We start from the raw sequence: 12012 nt of genomic DNA on the forward strand, positions 1-12012 counted from the left end.
CCGGATAGCCTTAACAGACTGTAGGAGCAAATGCTGTTAAGCAAGCACAGCACACGAGGGGGTGGGTGCCCAGCACCACGCCCGGCCACCTTTGTCTCTCTACTGGCGATGTTTACATACTGCACCACGTACTCATTTCATGCCGAGCCGACCTAGGGGAGGCAAAGAACCGGCTAAAATAATCATCATTGGTGTTGGCCGTGAGCAGGCATCGAACTTGGGTCACAGGTTCCATAGTGCAGCGCACTAACCGCAACACTACCCCTCTCTCCCCACAATGCAGACAAGCAAATACCGACAACCACATCCTGAGGTATGGATATAAGGAGTGGGCATAGCCATGCAGAGTGTTGGGCTGAACACAGCCCTGTTCAAAGCACACCCCAAAGGACCAGACAGCAGAATCATTCCCCTGTTCCGCTCAAGGGTGGTGACGTCCCCTTCGGTGACTCCTTGCGCACGTGTTCCAGAATGGAAGGAATCCCTTCCCAGACAGTCACACACTCCCCACGGAAATGTCAAATCCTGTTTCCTTTCATTCATACCCTTGAACGCAAATCCATTGAGAACAGCATGGCGTGCATGTGCTGTGGAATGTTAAGGTCAAGAGCCAAAGCCGTGGTTGTTTTATAGCTCGCATTAAGACAAGATCTTTGATTGCTGTTGATAAAAGTTTTAAAAAAATGATGCGTCGTGAGCTCTTACCTTTCATTGTAATACCAATATTCGAATGTAAAACACATGGACGTCACATTATGTTACCTTACACATCGTAGTATATGTATGTAGACCTTCTTTCGCACCGTGCATCGTCAACTGTGCTAATCGAAGGTATAAAACGTCAGACAATTATTTGTGAATGTCAATAATTTGTAAATTTTCAGGTTTATAAATTAACCTCATGGCGGGACCCCAGGGTCCAGAATAAACGGAAGTCAAAATCGCAATTAATAAAAAAAATGTTAGCGACTCCGTCACACTGCGCATATTAATGCCATGACCCGCCTGGCGCGGATCATTTTGTTGTCGTCAAAGCGCAGCGAGGATTAATTCGCAGAAGAAACAAAACTATGAAACTTTGATTAGCGCATCGTATCGAGCTCATCGAGAGGAATATATTGCAGTGTCGTTCGCCTTCAACAGACATAAAATGACGTCGCAACGCAGTTTATGCGAGAGCCGGGGGCTTATGGGACCGCCATAAGATTTAAATATGGCCATGCTGAATATCATCAACATTGAAGTACTGTAGCAAGTATTTTCATCTACATCGACAAGTACTCTCATCACTGATAACATTTTCACTTCTAAACTGTACAATGGCAACAGATATTCCATTAAGGAGACTTTTTTTTCATAAAGTGTAATTTCACCTCATACCTCAATGGCTGCAGGCATACACTCAAATACCCACTAAACCAATCACGCCACAAAGGCCGCTCACTAAATAATATTTTAATATTTGTGTATGTATACTGAACTTATTTAGCACCGTTACGTAGCTAACTGTACTACATCATCATGCCCAGCACACAATTGACGAGCGCCGACGAAGATTTTACTAACTGTATAGGCCGCAATCAAACGTCGGGAGAAACTGCCTACGCACAACTTGCCAATTTGCAGAATTGCTTGCCAAATACGATGAAACAAGAACATTTTCCAACACGTGAATCGGGCTCAATGTGTATACAGCATTGACAAGACACACACAGAAACTGGGGTTCCTGGAAAAAAAACCTTTACACGAAGGGGAAGAAAACTTGCAATTTTTAAGTACCAGAAACGTAGTCTGTACTGCCTACTACAGGCCTTATTAATCTTTACCCTCGTTTAGGTGCCACACAAAATGTTTTTGCATCCTTGCACGATCCGCTAACGATCAAGTCAAGTACATGAAGGGACAGAGAAAGTAAACATTGCCAGAAAAAACAGGATGTTCTTTTAAGTCAATTTTTTGTTCAGTAAAAAATGTCTAGGGCCTATTTGACTGTGCCTTGTAACTGTAAAAGTACACTTTTGCTGGATTTCACCATGACCAAATAAAAACTCAAATTCACAGCTAGTTAACCCCCCTCGGGCAGCTCGTATGTGCCAAATGCTGCATTTACTTGACTGCGTCCGTGTATTCCTCAATGCGACCGAGCATGTGCCTGGTGCAGCTTCAAAAGCGGCATTAATGAATGTGATGTTTCATTTCCTCCCGGGGGCTAAAGGATCCATTCGCCATCGCAAATAGACTGAGGCCTAACAAAGCATACCACTGGATGGTGATCAACTGCCAAATGCCTTCCATTAGACATGCTGTTAAGTAGACACGACAAACAATAATATCATGGTCCACATCAGGATTTACCTTTGTTTCATTTCATCAGGATATGTTTTTTACATTAAATATGTTATTGCCTTACTCTTTGCGGGGTTTAGTGTGTCGAGACAACAGGCCTTGTCTGTCGGCTATAGTCAGTGAATGCATCCATCCATTTGCACGCATCTGGATGTTTGAGTGATGCAGTGCCAATTATACCAGACAGTGTCTGCAAAGAATGCAATGGGCTTCTGTACAGTTCTATTCCTGATTCTCGTTCATACACGTAATATACTCAAACGATTTGAAAGCGGTCCTAGATAATTTAGTGGAGTTTCAACCAATTATATAGTATTATAGTTTAGTGGCATTTTCTTTGGTTCGTTCGGTAAAGTCTACGTGACTTACCGAAAGAACCAAAGAGTATGGATTCCTGCAGTCACGAAAGCTTCAAATCAAGATTGTAGTGGCATTGTTGGACGCGATCGCCACTACTCGTAGCTGGCAGTACCGGCCCCGTGTCAACAGGGAGCAGAAGGGAGGCTGAGCCAGCTAGGTAAATGGGTCAGGCCGTTAGCCCAAGGTAATCCCTCGGGAGCATTGTGACCAGGGGTGCGGGACCCCAGACCCCATGAAGGGGGCTGAGGGGGATGACGTCACACTCCAGGTCCTTCGGGAGGATTCCAGAAGGAAGGTGTGGCTAGGGGTGGAGTGAGCTGGGACTGGGTATAAAAGCCGGGTCCCTGAACGGGCCCGGCAGTTGTCGTCCACGCGAAGACTCAAGAAGCCACCTGGAAGACCTGAAGCCAGGGGCCAGACCCAAAGACCGTGGCTCGGTTGGGTCTGAGCAGCCCCATGGATAGCACCCGAGGACCTTGGCTGGGTCGGGCCAGGTTAGCTTCCCTAGGTCCCGCTAGCCGGAGGACTCTTAGCGGACAGCTCTCCCAATGTATAGGGCGTGCGAGTTGGAGGACATACCTCCTTAGGGTATCGGGTGGAAGGGGCCGTAACCCCTTTGTGTTAGGCTGTGTTAAGCTGTATTGTTATTGAGTAATAAACGTGTTGCCTCCAAAGAAGCCTCCTCCCATTTGTACCCACTACAATAGTGTTATCCTTATACGACTGATTTGTGTGCCCAGTGTATCCGATTATTACCATGCTTGTTTAACCAGGAAAGGTTCGCCGAGTCAAAGTACTTTTTCAGGAGGGTCCTGCCAAATGTGTGCGGTAGGGGGCAATATTGCTGTATGTTATCTGAATTGGGTACAGTAATTTTTCAGCGTTGAGATGTTTGGCCAATGCCAGTTACACCGGATGCATTTGTTGCTATTGGAAAGAACCAGAGAACCCGGAGGAAAGTCCATGAAGAACAGTCTGAGAACTTATTTCGCACCATACGAAGCCAACCGTGCTAATCGGAGGTGTGGGGAAAGGAGAATAAACTAAACACAAAAGGCATTTTAAAGAAATGAGTTTTAAATTTAGATTTAAAAGAGCATAGCTCCAGTAGCTTCCTAATATCAGAGGGAAGAGCGTTCCACGTAGAAATGAACGAGAGTTGTGAATTGCTATGAACACAAGTGTAACCACTTCTCCACCCTGCCACCCAATTACAGATTGGAGACCTTTAATTTATGATGCATTTAAATTCCATGCCTTGGTCATACTGAAAAACACAGGTGATATCAATCTTGATTTGAAGCTTTCGTGACTGCAGGAATCCACACTCTCTGGATCTTTCGGTAAAGTCATGTAGTAAGGAAGGACGTCGGGTGGATGCCTGGATGGCATCTGTCTCAAATTTCTCCATGAAAATGTTCGCTACCACTGGTGATAGGGGAGAGCCCATTGGGGTACCTTCATTCTGTTTGTAGAAAGTACCATTCTAGGTGAAGTAAGCGTTGGTAAGGCAGTGCGCTTTACCAACGAAGGTACATCAGGATCCAATCTCTGTTGGCCTAGGTCTTCAATGATTGCAATAGTAACCGGTTGTCGTCGTCCTCACTCACCCACCCTGTTGTCGTCGTCCAAAGACTACTTGTACAAGTCCATTTACTTGCTAATTTCTCTCGCTCCCCCCCAGCCATGCATGCCACAAACCTTCCCCCCTCTCCACCCCTGGTGCTAGCACCCTCCCGTCCCCTGCATGCCAAAAACCCTCCCCCCTCTCCCCTGTGAACTCCTACAGCCAAACGCCTCCCCCCCCCTTCCCTCTCCCCTCCCGTGTCTATATAAAGCCACAATAGAAGATCAATGTTTTCTCACCTGAAGACGGACGCTTGTGTTGCGACCGAAACGTCGTGTTTCATTTTATTTTATTATTTTTCTATCTATCTACGTGATTTTACCGAAAGAACCAGAGAGTACAGTTTTTGTCAAAACACCAACACAGAAAGATGAAGATATTCTTAGCATTTCCACACTTGTTTATATTTGTATTCTTTAACACATTCTGGAAAGCCTCAGGATAGCATCGTTATTTACAAACCCAAATTTAATCTGGCTGCCTTGTGAGAAAATTGCAAAGCAACTCTTCTGAAAAAAAATTCAGGACAGGTCTTTTTTAATGCAATAGTTGCCAGATATTGAGTTGAGACCATTACATTGAGTATGGGTTTAAAATAGCCACTTGCTCCCAGGGCCACCTGCTAACCTGTTGTGGTCCTATATCTGACTCTTCTGTGTAGCACATGCAACAAAAACAATGTTGCAATAAATGATTGTCAAGATCAAGCAATTGCAATGAGGGTTTGCTACATGGGGAAGTGTCAAATATATTTGTTACGAGTTTGTAAATTTTCTTACACATTCCATGTCTACAGAATATAGTGTGTGCTTCAGCTTGTAACTGTTAATGCTTATGAAGGCACACTTCAAAATGTGCAATAACAACAAAAGTCAAACGGGAAGCTTAACTCGAACATGAAAATGCAATTTAGTGGATAACATTATTGTAAAGAATTAAATACGAATTGTAGCCGAGCTGAGCGCAAGCGCTGAGCAATGTTTCAAACAGGGTAATACAATTAGGTCACCATTTGTCCTCCTAGCGGCCCGGTCATCTCATTCCCCAAGGCCATTAACACATAACAGCTGTGTGATACAAATGCAATTAACACACACACTGACAGCCAAAGTCTGTTGGGGATGTACCGAGTTTTATTTAGGAACTGATATTTACCGCATTAGTAAAACAGAGAGGTCAACGTTTCCCTTCGTTGCAAGAGTAGGGTTCACAAACTCAGTGATTTTAAATATAGGTATAGGGCATGTTGACCAAATTTAAGACCTTGTGTCCCACATATTGTCTATACTCCTGCATATGATTTGCTGGTGTTGATACAGGGAATATAGAAAGTTATACACAAATATAACTCAAGCATATATATGTTAGACTTGTGCAATGACCATGTACCCTAGTGTGTAAAGGACAAAATCATCTTTGAGGATGTGAATGTCATACGGTAAATACTTTTTCTAATTAATGACAATGTTATTTGACAATAAAATGTTGTCTGTGGTAACCAGTTCATTTGGCACATGATCATTATGACTGCAGACTAAGCAACATGCAAAGCTGCATCATGAAGTGAAAATTATGCATCTCTGCAGAAAATGTAAAGTCACTCATGAAAAATGATTAAAAGTCACATGCAGTAAAACAATTCCAGACGATGCCAATTTGTTTTGTTTACTTTTAGAGGAGGCTGGAAAATGCCATCAGCCATTCAGGGGCCCATCTTCTTTGCAAATATACTGTAAATAAAGCACTTGTTTGTGTGTTTAGTTTGTTGTTGCCTCCCCCCACACCTCTGATGAGCACAGTTGGCTACGTACGGTGTGACAGAAGTTCAACATACATCCACCAGAAAAGTATTCGGTGCTCCGTTGTGAAGTCATCTCTCTCAAGGTGTCATGTATTACACAGGGGAGTGGATTTCGCACGGTGACGCGAGCATCTGTGCTGCACCTTAAGGAAGCTGGGGACCCAGAGTCGGGAGCGAAGAATAAGCACGGCGCTTGTACGTCGCGGCAGCAAACCCAGCTGGCAGGTGACATGCAGGCACTGGCTGCTGCTGCAACCCTGTGTGTGCATGCGCGCAATGCACAGGAGAGCGATAGCGTCGTGATTAGTGCGTTGCACTACGAACCTGGCGACCCGAGCTTTATTCCCGCTCATGGCCAACATCAGCGACGATTGTCTGAGCCTTTCCTGGGCCTCCCCTAGGTCAACTCGGCCTCAAATGAGTATCTGGTGCGGTAGAGTAAATATTGCCAATGGGGAGACAAAGGCGGCCGGGCGTGGTGTTGGCCACCCACACCCTCATGTGCCATGCTGGCCTTCAAAGGTGCTTGCTAACAGCACTTGCTCCAACAGTCTGTTAACACTATACAGGGGATCTTTGTTCGTCAACCTTTGTTACCATGGCAATGATGTTTGAAATCCCATAAAAATGTACGAGTTTCCTTTGCCTTATATGCGGGTTCAAGTTTGTGCGATTTAGCATAAATGCAGCGAACCCATTTATACTCAAAAATAGCTATGTGCGGTTTGAATTCACTCTATATTCAGACGTAGGGCAACATTGTGTGTGTACCGTGAGCGCTATTCAGCAGGTATCTGTGGTCTCACTTTGAGAGCCCCGTTTTTTGGAATTTATTTCATTGCATAGAGCGAGGGAAACCTGTACTTTTAGTTATGACCAAGTTGACCAGGAGGCTCCAGTTCGATTTACAATTGCCAGTGCTGTTGAGCATGATCTGGAATTGAACAGGGATACTTTTAACGGAGTGCACCAACCACTCGCTGCTCATCCACAATGTCTGTGTGTAGTGCTGGAGAGTGATGCATTACCGTTTCAATAACATCAGCCAAAAAAGGTAGGTGGTGCTGGTAATGGTGTATTTACTCAATTAGCAATTTGTAACGAGATAACCATTACTTACCGTATTTTTTTATTGTTACATTTTTTTTAGACTTTAACGTTGTTGACCTGTATTTTGTTGTATAACAATAAAAATTTAGATGTATTTGCCTCATAGCATTATACGCATCTCTATACACTGTGCAATAACAGCTATTTTATCCAACAATGCTGATGAAACATGCAAAATTAATTTTAAAAAACTTTCCAAAGTGACCTGACACACATGAGGGCATGCGACTCGTTGTAAAGTCTCAAGCGCTTAGTAATCAGACAGATCACTTTGCGAGTCAGTTTAACATGACGGCTTTCGCGACCAATATCCATAATTAAAAAAAAAATTTGGGGTTAGATCGCGGAAATATAAATGTCTCGTTAACCCGCCACCATCCAACAGAGCCAATGAGTAAGATCTTGTCACAAACATGACAAACCTTACTTCAGCAAACCGGTGTGTTGGAGAGTGTGATCCTCCCCCCAACACCATGTGGTACACATGGAGCATCTCCCCACTGTACTGTGAACGAGTGAGTGAATGAACGAGCGAGTGAGTGAATGAACGAGTGGGTGAGTGAGAGTGAGTGAATGAACGAGAGAGCGAGTGAGCGAGTGAATGAACGAGTGAGTGAGTGAGTGAGCGAGCGCAAGCTGCTCGTACCAGCACGCGTGGCGCCGGTGGTCGCTCCCCGGCCTCCCTGCGCACGATGACATGGCGAGGGTTTGGCGATGGTGCCACTGTGCTGGAATTGTCGGTCGGCTCCATTGAAGTCAAACGTGGCTGCGTCACGGAAATCCAACAGGTAACAATACAACAACAGAAAAACATGTTCGCATCCCGATCCGCTATATATTTTTTACTCATTCCTTTCATATTACCTCCTGTGCTCAGAAGACAAATCAGCTCATCTGGAAAACAAAGATCTGTTAGATTTGAGGCTTTTGTGACTGCAGGAATCCATACTCTTTGGTTCTTTCGGCAAAGTCACGTAGGTATAAAATAAAATAAATCACGGCGTTTCGGGTGCAACACAAGCGTTCGTCATCAGGTGGGAAAGCATGGTCTGCTACATGACTTTACCGAAAGAACCAAAGAGTAAAGATCTGCCAACTGAGTAATTGCAGCAGCAGCGGCAGAACCCCTGAATGTAATTTGCTATTGACAGAACATGCCAAAACTCTCATTTACACAAAACAATAATTACGCATCGAAACGCACGCAAACATGCAAGCAATAATTTCGACCAATTTGTTTACATACGGGTTTAAAAATCACAGTAACGTTATGCTGTTACACATTTGACAGTAAAAGATTGAAAATATACGTGGCAATCTAATTTATTTAAAAACCACATCCAAGTAGGATTCGAAAAAACACATGGAAACCTCTCCTAATACAGACAGATGATAACAAAAATACATTCAGGATGGACAGAACAATACAAAAGGGCATTGTTGTCAACTCAATCCAAATTGTAAAAGTAAACAAAAATTAAACAATCTTGATTTGAAGCTTTCGTGACTGCAGGAATGCATACCCTTTGGTTATTTCGGTAAAATCACGTAGACGGTCGCTTGTTGTTGCGATCGAAACGTCGTGATATTATTTTTTCTACCTACGTGACTTTACCGAAAGAACCAGAGTATAAAAATTCAACAGTTATTATGAGAGCGCGATAATGTAAAAACATTGACATGTTATTGCCGATTTGTTTTTGTCCTTTTTTGGTGTGTGTAGGGAAGAGAGTTATCATCGTGGTTAGGGTTAAAAAGCCAATCTTGGGAAATCTCTCTAAACTGCCTCATTCCATCAGCCCATAACGGTAAACAGGAAGCTGCAGTTTCCCTGTGGCAGGAAATGTCAGCCCTTACCATCGCACTGGGAGCACAGCTGAACTTCAAGGACCGTAAAGAGAGATTTGTAGCCGAAAAGCTCCCTCAACTGGAGCTTTTCGTTAATTACTTAGACTGAACTTTAACCTAAGCATTAAAATGCAAATAACCAAGTTGAATTTTATAATTATCGCATTTCTATGAGTAGGCTTGTAACAGGCTGCTCAACCCTGCAAGTCTATTCAGTCCATCTTCTCTTCATGTCAATAAAAAATACAATAGTGGCGATACAATGAACAAAAGTGGTTGTCCATTGGAAAGAATGACTCCGAGCATAGAAATGTCGAATTTTCATCCAATGGTAAATACTACCAGTGGAGATAAGCAATGCTCAAATGACCATGGAAACATTATTGGCTATGAACTCTTGCAATAACAATAAATTAGTGTTATCATCTATTGCTATGCATTAAAATATATCCACGATATTACACCGGTTAAATCATGCATAAACACAACATTTGTGCGTCATGGATTTTGGTCTAGCGTTTTGCCCTCCAATGATACGGACGACACAAAATGAAGTATCTGTGCAGATACTCTTTGGTTCTTTCGGTAAAGTCACATAGATAGAAAAAAAATTAGAATAAAGTGAATACAAAAAAACACAACGTTTTGATCGCAACACAAGCGGTCGTCACCAGGAAAAGGGAGTTAGCCTCTAAAGGCAAACTGTTTACAAAGGTTTAAAATGGGCGTAGCCCAAGTGTTAGCAGCATGGGCGGGGCAGCTGTTAATCTAAGTGATGCCCATCACTTACATTAATGATGGGCATCACTCACATTAACATTAGCTGCCCCGCTTGCGTTGCGATCGAAACGCTTTTATTTGTGTTCACTTCTATCTTCGTGACTTTACCGAAAGAACCAAAGAATACGAATCCCTGCATTCACGAAAGTTGCAAGTAAACATTTTTCTGTGCAAATATATGCAATAAAAAATATACAAGGTTTATGTAGAGTAGGTGGACTATATAAATTATGCTTCAGACATACAGCATTTAATCCAAATGGGATTTATTTTAGAGATAAAATGTTAACTTGCAATGTGATTTGAGCAATTGCACCGACCAATTTTCAAGTGTTATTTTTATCCCTCTACATCATTAATTATGGAACATTATAATTTAACATCAGCAATGTATGGTTTGACAGAACATTTTATTGTGCTCGTTAATATTAACAATTCCCCATATAAGACATTAAATGTACAAAACGTTCACTACATTTTTTTTTCAGCAAGGGAAGACTAAAATGCCACCTGTGTAACTTGATTGGAATTCATTACTGTTCATGGGCTAGTCTTGTATATGTGGGTCCAGTAAAGACAGGGAGCATAGATTTATTGTTTAGCAATACATTTTGCACTTCCCTCTGCTGCCCATAACGTAGCCCCACAGCCTTCAACATCTGTTCTGCATGGTGGTCAACCATCCAAGCATGGATCCAGGCTCAACCCAAACTTAGCTTGTGACATCTGACTAGATCGAGCACATTCTAGGTAATTTGGTCAAATTATTTATACATTTACATTCGTTTAAACTATTTGATTCATATTTGATCTCGGTTTCTCAACCGCAATGCCATTCACGTACGGACCCTTATACAGAAACCATCGTATCTCCTGAAGAAAGCCATCAAGACTTTGTTCCTGCTCACCTCTGATTTACTTCCCTCTGGATGATTCTGGAGCAAAATAATGCCGACACTCCCATCGCTCAGTCGGTATCTGCATGAGATTTGCTGGCAAGTTTGTTAATTACATTCTACAGATTCACACGTTCAAATAATTCTGTAATTTATTTGTATAAGAAAGGTTGACCAAGTATCACACCTTTTAACAGGTTCCCTGCATTGGGCTGTTTAACATTCATAAAAAAAACTAAAAAGGTATTTTCTGTTGCATTAAATGGATTTTTATAAAGACTCTCAATGGCCACAAGTGTTGAAGAAATGTAGAATTTATTTTACGATTTTCACAATTCTGCATACAAGTACTATGCTCATATGTGCTTCCTTCCTACTTTAATATCACCATATGTTATCCTGTTTCCAGCATCTAGATATGCCAATGAAGTTTGGTATGCCATAAAGCCAAGTTTTTTGGATTATGGAATGCTGTGGTGTTTGCCAGTTATTGTGTGGTATTTTTCCAGAAGCCTATAGAAGAACCACTCTTGGTACCTTTCAGCTGGCCATGCTAAATGGCCATGAGGCATTATATAGCGTAATTTCATACACAATCAATTTCAGCATACATATGTGAAAGCAATGCAATCTTATTGCTGTAATAATAAACAAAAAACACTGATAATGTATGCATTGTCCTTAAAACAGCTGGTGTGGACCAATCAGTTTCAAGGACAATGCATAAATGATGAGAATGTTGTTTTTTGTTTGAATTCTGATTGCAAGTATTGTAGTTAATGTAAACATGATTCCTTGCAAAAGGTTTCAGTTTTGTCGCCAGAAAAAAGGGGAATAACCCTATTATATTTTGGTACTGGCAAAGGAGGGCCTCATGATGTCTTATTGCTGTAGTTAATCCATCCATGTGCATCACCTTATGGAATCCACACAGCCACACACTTTGCCAAACAGTAAAATTGTACCACTCATTTCATGCATGATATATATTTTAGAGCCAGAAGAGACCATCACCACTATTGTATTTATCTTCCAATCTACACCCTGGGCCTACTTTTTCGCCAAAATTCACTTGGGGAAAAGACTGGGCAAGCCTGCTGGAGTCTCCCTTATCTCCCCCAGTTGCACTAAGTTGCACTGCATTCAGATTGGCCCAGACACCTGAATTAGTGTCATCCCCTGCACATGGCAATCTGCCTCTTCTGATCGACCACATGCTAAGAGCTCCGCCCAGATCAACTAC

At 42.4% G+C, this 12012-nt stretch overlaps 1 protein-coding gene across 1 annotated transcript in view; it reads right to left on the reverse strand.

The window, feature by feature from the left end:
- LOC144720554 (integrin alpha-8-like) overlaps nt 1-12012 on the reverse strand; it is a 127337-nt gene that overhangs the window by 13986 nt on the left and 101339 nt on the right. Inside the window, exons 26-27 of the mRNA XM_078597350.1 lie at nt 7892-8011; nt 6279-6392 (exon numbers count right to left, since the gene is read on the reverse strand). Of these exons, the coding sequence (XP_078453476.1) occupies nt 6279-6392; nt 7892-8011 (234 nt within the window). The remainder of the gene's footprint in view (nt 1-6278; nt 6393-7891; nt 8012-12012) is intronic.

This window comes from Lampetra planeri, chromosome 1, assembly GCF_965212315.1.
Source record: "Lampetra planeri chromosome 1, kcLamPlan1.2.h2, whole genome shotgun sequence".
NCBI lineage: Eukaryota > Metazoa > Chordata > Hyperoartia > Petromyzontiformes > Petromyzontidae > Lampetra > Lampetra planeri.